The sequence below is a fragment of the Gigantopelta aegis genome, chromosome 4, assembly GCF_016097555.1.
Source record: "Gigantopelta aegis isolate Gae_Host chromosome 4, Gae_host_genome, whole genome shotgun sequence".
Lineage (NCBI taxonomy): Eukaryota > Metazoa > Mollusca > Gastropoda > Neomphalida > Peltospiridae > Gigantopelta > Gigantopelta aegis.
Window position 1 is genome coordinate 56,258,353 of NC_054702.1, and position 19,299 is coordinate 56,277,651.

The following is a 19,299-nucleotide window of genomic DNA, read 5'->3' on the forward strand; positions in this document are numbered from 1 at the left end:
TCATTTCCTTTCTCAAACTAGCTAAAGTTTAAGTGTGCCGAGATGTCATTAAACAAACATTCATTTCCTTTCTCAAACTAGCTAAAGTTTAAGTGTGCCGAGATGTCATTAAACAAACATCTCTTTCCTTTCTCAAACTAGCTAAAGTTTAAATGCGCCGAGATGTCATTAAACAAACATTCCTTTCCTTTCTCAATCTAGCTGTAGTTTAAATGTGCCGAGATGTCATTAAACAAACATTCCTTTCCTTTCTCAATCTAGTTGTAGTTTAAATGTGCCGAGATGTCATTAAACAAACATCTCTTTCCTTTCTCAAACTAGCTAAAGTTTAAATGTGCCGAGATGTCATTAAACAAACATTCCTTTCCTTTCTCAAACTAGCTAAAGTTTAAATGTGCCGAGATGTCATTAAACAAACATCTCTTTCCTTTCTCAATCTAGCTAAAGTTTAAATGTGCCGAGATGTCATTAAACAAACATTCCTTTCCTTTTTTTCTCCTTACCAGTGGATTCTGTATATCGGCGACATCCTTCCTGACGTCCTTGATGGCCTGTGAGATGGTCTGCAACACGTCCGTCATCATCTTATGGTGCTGCTCCTGTGCATTCAGACGACCGATCCAGTCATCGCCGTGCTCATCCAGCTGGAGTTGGCGTTTAGAAAAGTCCGCAATTTTACTGTCCACCGATTGCACTAACTTGGCAAGGTTCTGTTGGTTCTTCACCAAATTCTTCATGGTTGGGTTAACCTGCAATCATTACATAAATCACCACTTCATGAACCATCTGGAATCATTACATCAGTCCTGTCTGTGGGATGGTGCATATAAAAGATCCCTTGCTGCTAATCGAAAAGAGTAGCCTATGAAGTGGTGACAGCGAGTTTCCTCTCTCAGTATCTGTGTGGTCCTTAACCCTATGTCTGACGCCATATAACCATAAATAAAATGTGTTGAGTGTGTCGTTAAATAAAAACCTTTCCTTCATTACATCATTCTCATTGTAGGGACCATATGTATTTATTACTTTAATCTTAACTGTAAGGACCATCTTAATTATTACTTAAAATCATAAGTGCCAGTGTTTGAAATAAGCAGTTGTCCGTTTGTCCTGACAAGTGAAAATCTGCTCGGACAAGCAAAACGTACCTCAGTGGTTGTCCAGTAGACAAGTAAAATGTTCAATGCAGTTTAATTTTTAGCAAAAATACAGTCCTTGTACTTGAATAAAACGAAACATTTAACAAGAGAAAATGTTACTGGACAAGTGGGTTTTGCAATGGACAAATGAAAAATATTCTGCTTATTTCTATCATTGAACTGTATGAAATTATTGCAAAGTAGAGATGGAAATTAGTTAGAATTTCATCATAGATCATCGGTTATAATCGGTTGGCACCAACCAATCAACTTTACACAATTGGTTAGAATTATGTGAACATAAAACGGATTTGAATTATAAGGACCATGCACCTATTGTCATGTTTACTGAGATCTAGACCCTACATTTTCCTTTTTGTACATGTGAAAACAAAATCCCACACCCAACATATTTACCCGAGTTCCATCGTCTCAATTAGAGGAACAATTGACATTTTCCCATAAAAATGATTATGTTTTTTTTTATAATCGATCATCACATTGGTAGAGACAAACTGATAAATTGTTTTATTGTAATCGATCACTGGACATCACTGTTACAAAGATTATAACTGTATGGACCACCTGTAATTATTATTTAAATCACAACTGTATGGACCATCTGTAATTATTATTTAAATCATAACTGTATGGACCATCCGTAATTATTATTTAAATCACAACTATGGACCATCTGTAATTATTATTTAAATCACAACTGTATGGACCATCTGTAATTATTATTTAAATCACAACTGTATGGACCACCTGTATTTATTATTTAAATCACAACTGTATGGACCATCTGTAATTATGAATAAAATCATAACTGTATGGACCATCTGTAATTATGAATAAAATCACAACTGTATGGACCATCTGTAATTATGAATAAAATCACAACTGTATGGACCACCTGTATTTATGAATAAAATCACAACTGTATGGACCATCTGTAATTATTATTTAAATCATAACTGTATGGACCATCTGTAATTATTATTTAAATCACAACTGTATGGACCATCTGTAATTATTAATAAAATCATAACTGTATGGACAGTCTGTAATTACAGACCACCTGCAATTATTGCTTAACTCATAACTGCATAGACCACCTGCAATTATTAATAAAATCATAACTGCGTGGACCACTTGCAATTATTCAGGCATGGAAATAAGAAGTGATATATGGCTGGCCGTTATTTTTTAAAAAACAGCAGGACAAAAGAAATATGGGCTGCTAAAAACATATAGGCTGCTAAAAATAAGATAGCACAGGATGAGGGGAGGGTTTGGAATAATGTGTGAAGAATTGTATTTTTGAGCATTACAGAAATAAAAATATAACAAAATCAATAGGTAAATAGTAGATGAGATAATCATACACACATTTGTCTCTTAAAACTTGAACTGAGAATTTTTGCGTAATTTTAACAGCTGAATTTCTATCTCACCTGACAGGTCTAAAACATAGAATCGACTGCTTTTTGCTTTTAGCAGGCCGCTATTTCCAGCCCCATTATTACATAAATCATAACTGCAAGGACAATATGTAGTCATTACATAAATCGTATCTGTAATTATTACATACATCCTAACTGTATGGACCACCCGTAATTATTAAATAAATCCTAACTGTATGGACCATCCATAATTATTAAATAAATCATAACTGTATGGACCACCTATAAATTATTACATAAATCCTAACTATGGACCACACGTAATTATTACATAAATACTAACTGTATGGACCACCCATAATTATTATATAAACCATAACTGTATGGACCATCTGTAAATATTACAGAAATCCTAACTGTATGGACCACCCATAATTATTAAATAAATCCCAACTGTATGGACCACTCATAATTATTATATAAATCATAACTGTATGGACCACCTGTAATTATTACATAAATAATTAACTGTATGGACATCTGTAAATATTACAGAAATCCCAACTGTATGGACCACCTGTAATTATTATTATATAAATCCTAACTGTATGGACCACCTGTAATTAAATAAATCCTAACAGTATGGACCACCCGTAATAATTACATAAATCCTAACTGTATGGACCATCTGTAAATATTACAGAAATCATAAAGTTATGGACCATCTGTCATTATTACAGAAATCATAAAGTTATGGACCATTTGGAATCATTACATAAAGCATAACTGCATGCACCATCATCATTTGTTATTTATCATCTGATGAAACAAATATAGCAATTTTATCAACGATCATCCTGTTATAATCAGTTTGTATCAACTGATCACCTTTTGATTATACGATTGGGAAGAATAAACATATAATAATAATTAAGAATTTAAAAAAGGATTTGAATTTTTAGGACCATGCACACATTTTCGTGTTCACTGGGATTGACTACAAATGTTGATAGATGATTACCTCTATTCTAGACATCAAATCTACCAGTAGTGTTCTTAAGTCTGTGATCCGTTTGCGAAACTCAGGGTTGGCCATCTGATCCTGACTGAGCTGCCTGGTCATGTGTTCGTTGGCCAGATTTAATGAGGTCAGTTCATTATCCATGTTCAATACCTTCTTGTCCACATTTGTCAGTGTATTAGCCATCTGGTTTTGAAAGGTACCAATTCTTTTGACATCTCCAGATAAAGACTGCATACTGTTGTGAACCATATTTACTTTCTCTAGTAATGCCTAGATAAAACACATAACCATGAATCATATTACATAATATTATCTAGTTACAGTCTTCTGTTGAAATTTACACACTTTTTACACACTACTCATATTTACATCACTACGTTACATTAGGTACAGGTGAAACTCCCCATTTACAACACCACAATTTACACTGTTCAGGTGAACCACCCCTTTATATATACATCACTATTTACATTATATACAGGTACACCCCCTCCAACCCCTTAAGTGTTGGATATACCCTGGCTGCAGCTAAATATTTACCTATACCAGGGACTCCCCTGGAGACATACTAACTACCCTCATGAAGGAATAAGTGGCTCATCAGTGTCAACCAAGGATAGGTGGCTGACTGCTTATACCCCTCCTGGCCTTTCAAGAATTGTTGTCGTGATGGCTGGTAAATGGGAGAGACTGATTTTTACTGAGCACGACACTTACCATATTTCCCCCATAAAATACAGGTTAAAAATGTGGGTGCGCATTATACATAACAATAGAAAAAAATATCTTTTAAAAATGTCCAGCGACCACCCATAATAAATCATTGATCGGTCATTTACGGTACTTTAATGGTTATTGACAATGTTCATTACAATGAAATGCCAAAACCCTTTTAAAAAACGCTTTTCTCTTGTGATGGTTGTAATAAATGTAAAATAAATGTACAAAAACATCCATACCTCGCCAATAAATGCACTAAAAGGACCATAAATATTTTTAATTTCCATGAGATTTAATTTGGCCATTTCCATCAAACCAGAAATATACGACACTACTATAAAATTAGAAATCTCACACATTCATGTTAGGCACGAGAACCAAATGTAATATGCAATATTTTTGTTTTCATTTATTTATTAGTCAGTTACAGTGTATGGGTATATACTTTTGTCTTGATTTATGCATGTGTGATATGTAAGTACGCAAGTACTAGCCTACGTTTGTGTGACATGTACGTCTATGTACGCAAGTACTTAAGTTTTCTTCCTTGAATATACCGCTGCTTTCGCTTTTAGTTATAATTTTGGTGACGGGGGAAAACGGTACATCTTGCATTCACCATCGGGTTTGTGGTTTAATAGAACGGTGCACATTATATGGTGGTTCATGTTATTTTTCTTGGAATAAACGTTCAAAGTAGGGGATGCGCATTATACACTGGTGCGCATAATACATGGGGAAAATACAGTATATAGTGCTATCAGTCGACATGTTTAGAGTTAGCTCCCTTTGTTATAACATGTGCGCATAACTTTATGGAGATCCTCCTCAAGTTACCCTAACTTAAAAATATTTTTTTACTGTCATTAAATGAGATTATTTGGTATTGCAAGAAATCTGTACTATTTTAGGGTTTACTAGTCCATGGTCTTTAACTTTGTCTGACTCAAGCTTCAGACTGTTTCAAATACTGCTTTCTTTCTTTTGTGAGTTACAATTTGTTTTGCTTAACGACACCACTTGAGCACATTGATTTATTATTCATTGGCTATTGGATGTATAATATAATTTTGACGTATAATAGTCTTAGAGACACACTACATGTTTCCATTAGTGGCAAGGGATCTTTTATATGTACCATCCCACAGACAGGATAGCACATACCACGACCTTTGATATACCAGTTGTGATATACTGGCTGAAACGAGAAATAGCCCAATGGGCCCACCGATGGGAATCGATATTAGACTGACCGCGCATCAAACGAGCACTTTACCACCTCTCTTTTATAAGTTGTGCATGTGATTAATGTGAGAAGAGTCAAGCTGTAGCAGAGTTGCTAATTTAGTCTTAACTCTTTCTATCTGCAATACAAAATCAAAAATTAACTTTTGAAAAAAGTAAAGAAAAGGCATATTTGTTTAACTCTTTCCCTCCCATTCTCGACTGCAGTTGAGACGCGACCGGTCTTTGTAAACTCAGCTGTCAACATTCACAGAAGTTATCTATCTTAATTCTGTGAATGCTAGAACATAGTAGAATGAAAATCGAACATGTTGAGTTATTTTGTTGACTGGTATTTGTATTTAAGTTGTTATTGCAATATTGAAAAGAAAGAAAAAAAACCCGGTCTAAATTTGTGTAAACATTATTGATGACATAACGTGCACATGGATTCGATTTCTCGCTATTTGTATAATAATTTCTTTTAAAACATGTTGGACATTATTATTTAATGAAAACTGAAGATTTGTAAAGGACGTATTCGCCGAAAATAACTGATAATACAGACTTTGAAGCAGATGATGGATGATAGATTACTTGTCGTCGATTGAAAGTGAAAATAAACTGTCATAAACAATGATGTCATGGATTTAAAAAAAAAATAATACCTAAAAAAATCAATAAGTACTTCTGTAAATTTTATTTTGTTAATTAGACTCACTAATATGTCCTCTAAACTATGACACACATCAAACTAGTGTTAAATTAGTTTTTTGTTTTTACAATTTGAGGTTGAATAATGTAGATTCAAAATTGCATATTTCATGTTGGAAAGCTGGGTGGATAAGAGTTAAAGACAACTCCACTAAATCTAAACTATGGCTATTTAATGTCCAACAAAAAATTTGAGACCAAAAGATGCTTTGCTGCAATTTTGCATAGTAGCCTATGTTATTTTGACACTCAGGTCTCACTACACAGATCACTTCCGGGTGAGTTCATTCATCACAGTCCACTATAGTTCTTAATTGTGACATATGTTGTGGTTCACATATTCACTTCTAGGAATTGGGGAAGAATTAAAACAATATGTATGTTTAATGGTAGGCCTTCTGGCTGTATTTTGCCCATGTTATTTTGTAATATTGTGCATTGACCTTTTGGGACATGGGTGTATCGCGCAAGAGACAGCCCGAGTGAATCGGTTAATAAACCACTTGTTCAGACCAGTACGATTTTACCCACATTTTGTCCAGACAGAAATCTTGAAAAAAACATTACAATGACACAGATTCCACATACTAGATGATAACCATGTCAGCTATATCGACTTTGCTGAGATCGCATAGGGCAAAAAGCATGTACCGGTAATGAACTAGCATGTACCGGTAATTTTTTGCCGGCTGCCATTTTGACTTTTTATGGAATATTCTCCAAGAGGGGTGAAAGGATATGACTTAATCTAACAACATCATAAAATTATATAAATGATATCATATCATGGTATTATATGATATAAAAGCAAATGTGATGACGTAATATTAGTATTTGTTTGTTTAAAGATACCACTAGAGATCATAGAGATAATTATGTCACATACTTTGGAGGCTTTTACCCATCTTGAAGAGTATTCCATAAAAAAGCAAAATGGCAGATGGCAGAAAACTGCATATATTTTGCCCTATGCTATCTCAGCGAAGTTGATACTGGTGACATTGTTACAGTCTCATATGTGGAATCTGTGTCACTGTAATGGTTTTTTCACAACTTGTGTTTGGATAAAATTTGGGAAAATGTAACAGTAATTAAAGGTAGGAGAGTAATTTATCGTAGTTGTTAACAATTTGATTTGGACTTTAATAAGGCTGTAGATTCACTCACAGAGCACACAGAGAAAGAGACAACTATATAAATAAAAAAACTACCCTCATCACACACATTTTTTAATCATAATTTTCTGAAATTATTCAATAATATTAGACTCAAAATTAATTTACCTTTTTAAGTTCAGCTCTTTCAGCAGCACTTAAAAGTTTCTTCTGGTCACTTCTGTCTGTTTCTGTGACTCTGAGGAATGATACTGGAAAAAATCGCAAGAATGAGCAGATGAAAAGATTGAGAATTTGTCTTCACACAAATGCTCTTATACAGTATGAGGAAACAGCAAGTCTTCTCACTTGTATGCCATAGTTTTGCTTATATATAGTTTAAGATTTTTATAAAAATTATTAATTATGAATGAAGGTGGGGGTGGGGGGTGGGTGGAGGGCAGGGCGGAGGCAATACAGTAATTATTATTTTATGCCAAGTGACTCTGAGATGGGCCTGCCCCACTTTTCCCCCACAAATATATATATATATATTAAAAAAAACCCAGATCAGGTTTATTCGGTTTTGTCAGGTAACAACACTGTACCTACTTTTAGGATGCCTCCCGATCATGAAGCACATCTGACTATCAACGTCAAAGAAGTAATTGACACAATGAATGCGGGTTTCTTCTTCACAGGTCTTGTAGCAAATGCTACGAGATGCCCTCGGTCGCCACATGTATGAGATATAATTTACAGTGGTCACTGTCCCGGGAATACTGTCGACAACCTTTCGGGGAAAGTCATCAAAGCCTCCAGTAAACAGAATTGGGTTCGTTTCTAAAAGAAAAAACCCAGAAAGAAAAAAATAATATATATATACATGTGTATTATTATCAATTATTGCCCGCCATTGAGGGCCAACAGCCGAGGTCAATATCAATTTCTTCGGTCCATAAAACATGATACTGCCCTAAACGTGGTCAATAATTGTTTTATTACATAATTTCATCCATAAGACTCGTACATTCCTGCTTTGTTTATCAGAATCGAAATACGCCAACGCTTATAATTTCACTATTTACGGAAGGTCATGTGAATGTTTTTGACCAATAAGAATACAGATATATTTTCATTATGTAATAATAAAAAATAATGTTTAACAACACCAGTAGAAAATACTGACGGTCACCTATTGGATGTCTAATTCTTTTCCTAATTCTGACAGCCATCTGGTACTGGAAAATATCGCAAGAACGAGCAGATGAAAAGATTGAGAATTTGTCTATCCACAAATGCACTTACGGTACACAGTATGAAGAAACAGCAAGTCTTACCACTTTTACTCTCGGTGAAGTTCATCCAATAATGTATGTTTATTACTAAAAGTACTGTAAAATACTTTATTTTCATGTGGAAGTTATTTTCGCATTTTTCACAAGTGAAGAAATTTTTTGAAAATAAATCCCAAGTGAAAATAAAGGTTGACAAAAATTGGACAAAAAAAATTCAATGTACTCTCGTTCAACCAAATCCTGTTAGTTTCCGCTGTATGAGACTATAATGCAATGCTCGCCGTCTGTTACAGAACATGCTAAGAATAATACTTAAACCATTATATCAAGAAAATGACCTTCAAGTACATATATGATAATAAAACAATACTAACATTAACTCTAATAATGTATGGGTTTCCTTCGCAAGTCATGGCAATTAGTTCAGACAAAAACGTGTTAAAATGACGGAAGTAAACATGCATTATCACAGAATATAAAAAATATGGAAGTGAAAAAATCCGGTTTGGGTTAATTATTTATTGATAATGTTCAAAGATAAATAACATGAATACGTTTTATTTCCAACAATCGCTCAAATGTTTTTAATCGTCACAAGGACCTGCCAGTTTAAAACCTGTACGTATTAAAGCTTTCTTTCCTTTCATTGCATCGTGCACCTGAATAAGCCACTGGGCATGGAGGTGTTTGATTGTACTCAGACGCAAATCAACCTGCACTTTTTCCACAGAGGATTCTGAACCGATATCCTCCTGCTGTTCCATCCGAGACACTATTTTACCAGAAAACCACTCCTGGAAAGACTTTTTTAGTTCCAATTTATAATTTTTGTTAAAAGTTAAATCCAGTGGCTATCAAAACAAGGATTCCCGGTCTTCGTTTTTTTATGATTTGTTTTTTTCATCAAAACTTCATTTTATATTATTGGGTTTAGGGGTTAAATAAATGCTTGCGAATTTACTCATTTTCATTAAATTGCAAAAAATTTATCCTGCGAAAGTAAAGTATTTTACAGTAGATACTAGCCCCACTTTTTCCCCACAGATATATATAAAAAACCCAAAGATCAGGTTTATTCGGTTTTGTCAGGTGACAACACTGTACCTCTTTTAGGATGATTCCCGATCATGAAGCACATCCGACTATCAACGTCATAGAAGTAATTGACACAATGAATGCGGGTTTCTTCTTTACAGGTCTTGTAGCAAATGCTCTGAGATGATCTCGGTCGCCACATGTATGAGATATAATTTAAAGTGGTCACTGTGCCGGGAATACTGACGACGACCTTTTGGGGAAAGTCATCAAAGTCTCCAGTAAACAGAGTTGGGTTCGTTTCTAAAAAAAAAAAAACACAACCCCACAGAAATAAATAAATAAATAAAATAAGTTTGTAGAAAATACTAACGGTTAACTATTGGATGTCTAGCTTTTCCCAATTCTGACAGCCATTAAAGGGAACCTGCTACATTTATTCATTAGCAGCAATTAAAGGTATGTTTTATATCAACTTTCCACCCAACAAAATTCAAGATGCATTCAGCGAAAACTGTTTCAGACCAATCTTTAACAGCTTTTTAACTTATTATCAGGTATTTACTGTTTAATTATTTGTATTAAATTAATTATCTGAATTTCAAAGACTGCTTTCCCATGGAAAGGATAGCACATACCACAGTCTCTGGTATGCCAGTGATGATAGGAGTAGAACCTATAACCCTTCCCACAGAGAACGCTTTATTCATACTATGGAATTTACTACAAGTTATGTATTTCAGAGTTGATTGTTTTCTAAATTGCACACAAAAATATATATTTTTTTTTTTTGTGAGTTCAAAAACACTTTTATTTTTCTTCTTACATGAAACCAAACTGAAATTATTTACAAAAAACATTTTTGTAAGAGGATGGGACTAACTATAACTGGTCCGGGAGTATATTCACTGAGCTAAATTAGAAAATGCTGAGGTCGTAAGCCATGGAAACATTTATTAGATATATATATATTTTAAAAAACCCAAAACCCCAAAAAGGATTCTGTTTTACTGGGTAATGTCAAAAAATATTTAACTTTTCATGTTAGTATATACAATTATAACCTGGACTGAGTTCAGCCAGACCAAGCAGAAAAATGTTTGCTAGACTGGTTTATGTGTTTCAATTTAAACCAAATGACCATATCAGCAACCAGTCAAATAATTAACCAACATTATAAATTTGAGTTATTCACTTCAAATATCTTTGTATTAAATGACTACACCCGCCCTCCCAACAAACATACAATACAAAAACAACAACAACAACAACAACAAAATTATTCTACCTCTTTTGACTCTTTTCACTGCCTTGGTGTGTTTCAAATTCTGCTGCAAAAAAGAAAAACATAACCCAGAACAGTCCTACTACCGGTACATAGTCATTTGTATGTACTACTAAATATAATAATCTTTAAAACAGCAAGATGCCTTTTCTTACATGGGCTATGCTAGAAATGACAACATACAGAAACATCTAACTAACGGTAATTTATTTCTGGGTTCCTGGTTTTTATATTGAAACAATAAGGCCAAGTTATGGATGGAGGGATGATAGGAAGAATGGGTGAGGATGGATGACAGGCTAGTTAGATGGATGGATGGATGGATGGATGGATGGATGGATGATAGGAAGAATGGGTGAGGATGGATGACAGGCTAGTTAGATGGATGGATGGATGGATGATAGGAAGAATGGGTGAGGATGGATGACAGGCTAGTTAGATGGATGGATGGATGGATGGATGGATGGATGGATGGATGATAGGAAGAATGGGTGAGGATGGATGACAGGCTAGTTAGATGGATGGATGGATGGATGGATGGATGGATGGATGGATGATAGGAAGAATGGGTGAGGATGGATGACAGGCTAGTTAGATGGATGGATGGATGGATGGATGGATGGATGATAGGAAGAATGGGTGAGGATGGATGACAGGCTAGTTAGATGGATGGATGGATGATAGGAAGAATGGGTGAGGATGGATGACAGGCTAGTTAGATGGATCGATGAATAGCTGGATGATAGCAAGGTTGGATGACTGGCTAGATGGATAGATGGATGGATGGGTGGATGGATGGTTGGTTTGGTTAAATAGATGGATGGATGAACAGACCAATGGTAGGATGGCTGACTGGATGGTTGAAAGGATGGATGGATGGACAAAATCATATTTTGTTTTTAAAAATGAAAATATTGGCAGTCAGTCACAGAAAACACAAACTACTCTTTCACATCAACATTACTGACTACTGACAACCCAAGCAGAATCAAATATATCCAATTTCATACAAAACAATCAAGATATTCAAAAAATTTCCTTGCATAAATAAAACTATAAACCTTATCTACGACATACAAACTAAATATACCTGTTTTTGTTGTTGATCTGCCTGATGGTCGGGGTTTTTGACTGGCTCTGTAAAATATTGGCACAAAACAACCAGATAATGTAGTGATATAGTGAGATGAATGGTAGATTGAATTCAATACTTCTATTCTTGTGTATACAGTGAAACCTCTCAATACTGGACCCTCTGTAAACTGGAATACCCTCAAAACTAGACATTTTATCAGAGAGTCCCTCTTTAAGAACCAGTACATACGTCCTCTTTATACCGGTACCGGTAATCATGACCCTTTTTGTAATTTCCTTGAGACTAAAAATGCCTGTATCTTTCTTTATTTTTTAACCATAGATGGACATATAGGATGCCATGGGCTGGTATGCATAAATCTCAGCTGAAGATTCACATATAACTCTGGTCTGCTACCTTAAATTTTTTTATAAATCACAATTTGTGGATAATAAATAAATGATCACATCTGCATAAGTGACATTCAAAATTTAAGGAACTTGTTCAGGAATTATTTAATTATACCATTCACTTTCGCTTGGGGAATAAAATAACTCCCAAACTCATTCCACAAATTACGTATGGCACTCCCGCTCATTCAGTGATTTACATTTATTACCCATATGGGCAGAAAGATTTTGCTAGCTTTCCCTGGTAGTATATATGGCAATAATATGTTTATTCTCATTCTGTAGACAAGTATCAGAATAACCAAGTTACACACCAAACGGACATAGTGGAAAATGTACTGAGCTGTCATTAAACAAACATTATTTTCTTTCTACAATATCAATCAGCTTACAGCCAAGCAGTGTTCGAGATTAACGGTATCCCGATATCCCGGGGATACCAGAATTCAATTTTGGATACCAGACTTCAAGAACCCAGTATCCCACCAGGATACCATATAATACTAAATTCTCAGGTGGGATACCAGATTTTGAAATGTTAATATCCAACTGGGATACTGCCCCAAAAATTTAATCTCGAACACTGCCAAGTGTTTATTTTGAGTGACCTCTTGAGGTGCTTGCGTTGCACAATCGAACCACCTCGTTGGATCCATTCACCTGATTGGGTTTTTTCTCATTCCATCCAGTGGTCAAAGACCACGGTATGTGCTTTCCTGTCTTTGGGAACTGCATATAAAAGATCCCTTGATGCATTAGAAAAATATAGCGTGCTTCCTCTGATGACTGTGTGTCAGAATTACCAAATGTTTGACATCCAATTAGCTGATGATTAATTAATCAATGTGCTCTAGTGGTGTTGTTAAACAAAAACAAACTTTAATTTCTCACAGTGCAATTCAGGTTAGACACAGTCATTACTACGTACCTTCAAAAATGTGTCCTATCATGATGTACTTGGGACCATATGCATCAAAGTAAAATATAGTAGACATGTTGTCAATAAAAAAAGGTACTTATTTGTTCTCTTCAATGAAATGTTTATTAAATGTACACAAAAGGAAATTTTAAAGGGACAGACCCTAGTTTTTAAACACTACAGCATATTTTTCACTATTAGTCATTTATGATCACTGAAATGAAACGTTACTTACATTTTATTGTTTAGATTATCCATTTCCATAGAACCGAAGTGTTTCTGGTCATCCCTTTGTTTCTAATATATCACAAAATGCATTTTTCATATTTTTAAAAATGCACGTGCATCTGAGAAGTAGTGGTTATTGATTTGAGTTTTAGTCTATTTTTAAAGGATATTTTCCGGTTTTAAAGTCACATACTCTTGTTTCACTCTGTTGTAACTTTATCCAAGTGTGTTACAAGTTTGTAGATTAACTAAAGTTAGTGTCTATTTTTACGAGTTGAAACTAGGGTCTGTGCCTCTAAATATTAAACCCTTTAAAAGTCCTTAAATTAACATACCTCTTTGGGGGCCTTTTATAGAAGTTGGTTTAATGCCTTCAAAATCTTCCTGTGAAAAAAGCAAAAAACTAAATTCTCCACTGTAGTCATGTGTATGTATATGCATCTGATAAACAACGATAATCCACATGAGATATTTTTTTCCAGAAATCTGACAATTTCCATCAAAATGAAAAGTTTCTAATCCTTTATTATGCATTGTAGAATAAACAAATTATAATAAGTAAAAATCATCAGCTGTGACTAATTAAATCCGAATTGAGGAAAAAATATTAAGACCACAGTCAATGTTCACAAAAACACATAATTGCCATTCTGATCACAGGGAAAATTACTTTGGTGCCAAATGAATGGTCTTCCGCGGAAATTGCCAATGTGATAAAAATAAAACAAAGATGTTTTCATTCCTCGAATACATTATAACTTTTATTTTGTATATAAACTAAACTAAAAGGGCACTGGTATAGGATTTTATAGAGAATGTAAAAAATATATATACATGCTTAAATTATATAGCTGTTAAGCTTTTGAAGTCTGGAATAACCAAATGGTTTTCATCAATAATAATGTTTTCACATATAGTTGACTTTATTTACTGATTGACCCGTCCTCTTCCCATGATAGATTCTAGACTTGAAAAGTCAGCAAATACACAGCCTTAGGTACAATGGATTACTCAATAACTGGTAATTTTGGTGCATTTCAAGGGTATGTGGAACAGCCTCGAAAATTATTTGAGAACACAAACATTTCCGGTTATACAGTATATAATTCACTGCCCTTGTTGGACCTGTTAGAGTATCCCATGCCAAGCAGTGCCCCATGACTGGTATATAAAAAGCTGCAGTATGTCTTTCTATCCATGGAAAAATACATACAGAGATTGTTATACGAGCTTGTGTGTCGTACTGATTTTACGAAACGAGTGTCAGGATTTTTGTATTGCCCAAGCGAGAGTGAGGGTAATACATTAATCCTGACACGAGTTTTGTAAAATCAGTACGACTCACACGCAAGTGTAATAATTTCTTTATTATCCATATTATTATTGTTGTTTTCTTTATGAATAACAAGACCAACTCATCATGTTTTAGCCACAACTAGAAGGCGACGACAAAATGACATCATATTTCAAATGCACAGGCTGAGCAAGGAATGGAGAAGCAACGTCATATTATGACGTCGCTTCTCAAAATTAAGTCATTACACTTGTTATTACACGTGTGCTTCGTACGATTATTATTAACTTGGTTATGTTGAACCATATGGATAACAAATGTAATTACAACAGGATTCTTATCCTGCTATCTAGAACTTAGTGTTCAAATATAACAATATGTTGTCCAAGCTTTGAATTTGTTGATTTTTTCAAGGATTAAAGTAATATAGATCTTTTAGTATTCCGTCTAATAATTTTACACTTCTGAATTTGGCAGAGATTATTTCAGGATAAGCCACAACTGTTGCATGGGTGCAACCTTTAATGGGGGTGGGGGTGGGGACTATTAATATATTTGATTGGAACTAATAGTATTCTAGGCTACTAGTCTGCCAGACCAGTGGAGATACTCTTAAATTTCTAACCCTGCCTTACCTGCGTCATACGGCAGTAAATGTGTAAAGTCGGCAGCGACAATAAATAGAGAATCAGAAAACACATCCTGGAAACAAACAGAATGTGATTATAGTACCAAAACCACTGATGATTGCAATTCATAAAGCAAAATGTGTCACAAATAGAATGTTTGTCAAATTTTAAAGGATAAATTTTAAAAGTATTTTTAATAGACATACACTTACAATTCATAAATGTACCTAAATGCAAAGTTAAAATAAACAATCCATCTAATTAAAATTAGCTCCACTATTACATGTGGATCTAACAGCTTGACCTTTCAATCGACCAATTAAAACCTTACTTGCAAAATCATGCCAGTGATTTGAAACAAATTTGAAAACATTTGGGATTATGCCGAGGGTATACGAAATGATTTGGGTGAATTACGAAGTATGCCGGAAACTAATTTCAATATAAAATTCATTTTAAGACGAAAAAAACAAAAACAAAACTATGATGATATACTAGCCATAAAATCTGTTTATACTAGTATACAATCCAGAGTTTATTACTCGCCTGATATTTTTAGAATTTGTATGCTCCCGAATAACGCTATAAAAGCAGGCATCGAAATAAGTCGAGAACGGTCGTTCAGGTTACCGGGAGGTTACCACATGTTAGAGAAGTCGAGAACGGTGTTTCGTTCTCAACAAAAATTTCAACGGTAGTTTCGTTTCTGAACGTAAACCGGGCAATGCATTCAGGACTTCTGCGTTTCATTATCTCGTCAGGAATTGCATCGATGTTCGCGCGCAAGTCACTCCGCATTTAAGCAGCATCCACTAGATGAATTTACGTCTGCGTTTTGTTTTCTCGTACAAAATTGCATCGATGTTCGTGCGCACTTGTGGAATTGCAAAGCAAATTTTGGCAATCCGCGTTTAAGCAGCGCCCACTAGATAAATTTATTTCCGGATTTCGTTTCTCGTACTGATGTTCGTGCGCACCGTTACAATTTCAGAACGACCGCGTAGTAGTAACAGGAATTCAATTCTAACTTTCATATAGTTGTGGAAACCTATAGGTTACCAGGTTATATTTTGTGGTAACCTGTAAATGGGTTACCAGACACAATGCTTATTTCGATGCCTGTAAAAGGCGAAATGTAATTGGTCGATATTTAAATTGTTATTTATAGATGAAATGTCACCTGGACATGGGGAGTCTAAGCAATGCTGTTAGATCCACTTGGTAGACCAGTAGAGCTAATTTTAATCAGATTGATAAACAATGTATGTAGTGAATTTTAATTAAAGTATTCAATAATCACAGTTGTAATAATATTACATGTAATAAAAAGAAACGAAAAACATGTCATCTGTGGAAAACTCCATGAACTGCAAAAACTGTTAAATAGTTTAATCCACCATTTTATTTTAAATATATTTTTTTTCCATATTCTAACATGAAAATGAAGTAAATTAACAATACATACGGGTATGCATGTTTTGTTAAAAATTCACTTTAACTTTACAGACGTTAGACATGATTTTTATACTGCCTAGCCAAAATTACAACTTATAATATTAAGAGCAGTTAGGAAGAGGCAAATTTTATATACGAGTATATACCACCAACAAAGTAACATTTTATTTCATCCAAATATACATAGGCCTAGAAAAAAACTAGGCCGACCCAAGTGAATTAAAATAATTACCAGTATGGTCTCTACCCCCTACCCCTATGATGATAAATTTTGGAACAGCCCTGAGACATTGATCAGGTTTTGCTTTGAATCACTGAAGCCTTCTTCAATTTGTAATAAGCTCTGTGATATAAAATAAGACCAGAGTCAAGAGATTTTAAATCATCCTACCTCTTTTTGGTCAGACAGGATAAAATGCCTCGATGTCTGCCAGATGACTCTGTAAAAAACAACACACCCTTGTAAGCCATACAGCTGGCTGCATTTGCATCAGTTCATTAAACCTAAACCTAATTCTCAAAACTACAAAATGTTATAGTTCTTTTTTGGCCATTACATGCTGAAGAATAATTCCAAACTATTTTTCACATGGTTTAAAATATAGATGGTTACATACCATAATTATATCAACTATGGCACTCTTGTAATAGTCTCACTACACAGATGTCATCTGCCATTGAAACCCATGTTAAACTGCCCAACTTCAAACAAAGATTGCCAATAGAATGGGTTCTCATTGGCACTAACAACATACACCATTGCGAACATACATTATATAAGCATTTATTTTCACTCCAAAATTGGGATCCGTCTTAGGTTTTTGCTATATGGCCGCATCTGGCTGTAGTATCGGTCCGAACAGGTGGTTCATTAACCGATTCACTCCGGCTGTCTCTTGCGCTATACGCTCATGTCCCAATAGGTGATGCACAATATTACGAAATAACATGGGCAAAATACAGCCAGCAGGCTTACCATTAAATATACATATTGTTTTAATTCTTCACCATTTCCTAGAAGTGAATATGTGAAACATAACATGTGTCACAATTAGGAACTATAGTGGACCGTGATCAATGAACATTCACCCGGAAGTGATCTGTGTAGTGAGACCTAACATCACTATAATCTAAAACACTGTCTAATAGTTTGTCTTTATTGTTTCAGTATTTTAAGATATAATCAATTGTTTTAAAATTTGTATATAACTATTTACTATAAGTGTACATGTATGTTATGGTGGCTTTTTAATTACCCAGTAACTTAACTCAAATGTAATCAACAATAGTTGTTTAATACCGTAACTGGTAGTGTTGTGGCAGTAGTAGTAGTAGTAATGGCAGAAGTGTGCCATAACAGTATTAGTGTATTGTTACCATACATATAATGTGGGAAAATATGATATAATTTACCGGCCTCAGTTGTGTCATGGTTAAGCCATCAAACATAAGGCTGGTAGGTACTGGTTTCACAGCCCAGTACCGGCTCCCACCTAGAGCAAGTGTTAACGACTCAATGGGTAGGTGTAAGACCACTACACCCTCTTCTTTCTCACTAACCATTAACAACAAACCCACTGCCCTGGACAGCGTGGGTGTCGATCGGTGGGGGATGTGTCCCCCTCACTTTTCAACGCTGGGGGACAATCTATATAAATGCCCCCCCCCCCCCTTGTTTAGCACACACACCAAAACCCCCCCCCCCCCCCCCCCCCCCACACTTTTAAGATAGCTGAGGTGTGTGCCCAGGATAGTGTGTTTGAACCTTAATTGAATATAAACATGAAAATAAGTTGAAATGAAAGAAAGAAGAAGTTTAATACAATCAGAAATGTGCCAACGTTTCTTTGAAATATAAAATAAATTCAAAATCTTAAGCCAAACACAATGCAACAAATATATAGGTTAATTGTTGAATTAGCTTTATGGCCAATTAAATATGAAATAAAGTCACCAAATTCAACTTGAATTCTTATTTAGCAATTTAACTATCAACAGTTTAAAACCCACTTTATATCTGAAAAGTTTAGCAGATTAATTTTAATTGTGGTGGAAAGGTACAGCACGTTAATTTGTATTGCCCATCAATCAAGCCATAAATATTGTATATGGTGGCTCTACAACAATTTTCCATTTTCTTCATTCCATACCTTTGATGATATATGTATCATCTGACATATCGAGCACAATGTCAAGTTTGTCATTGGAGGAATCAGAATCTTCATTCTGAAAGTCAAAGATATGTTATGTCAATTCTGTTGATTTAATTCATAATGCAAAATGTGTAAACAAATTTGTCTTATCTAGATAAATATTTAATTTATAAACCATTCAATACAGTTTTAAAATG

The 19,299-nt window shown here is 34.6% G+C and overlaps 1 protein-coding gene across 2 annotated transcripts in view; it reads right to left on the bottom strand.

Annotated features, from left to right (window-relative positions):
• The window catches only part of LOC121370786, a 34,436-nt gene that overhangs the window by 12,295 nt on the left and 2,842 nt on the right, over window positions 1-19,299 (bottom strand). The window contains exons 2-12 of one of the 2 annotated variants that reach the window (XM_041496254.1): window positions 19,100-19,175; window positions 17,341-17,389; window positions 15,501-15,567; window positions 13,907-13,955; window positions 12,030-12,076; window positions 10,943-10,982; window positions 9,724-9,957; window positions 7,934-8,164; window positions 7,511-7,593; window positions 3,567-3,839; window positions 504-749 (exon numbers count right to left, since the gene is read on the bottom strand). In XM_041496254.1, the coding sequence (XP_041352188.1) occupies window positions 504-749; window positions 3,567-3,839; window positions 7,511-7,593; window positions 7,934-8,164; window positions 9,724-9,957; window positions 10,943-10,982; window positions 12,030-12,076; window positions 13,907-13,955; window positions 15,501-15,567; window positions 17,341-17,389; window positions 19,100-19,175 (1,395 nt within the window). Of the gene's footprint in view, window positions 1-503; window positions 750-3,566; window positions 3,840-7,510; window positions 7,594-7,933; window positions 8,165-9,723; window positions 9,958-10,942; window positions 10,986-12,029; window positions 12,077-13,906; window positions 13,956-15,500; window positions 15,568-17,340; window positions 17,390-19,099; window positions 19,176-19,299 lie in introns of both variants that reach the window. The other variant, XM_041496253.1, reaches the window with a different exon arrangement.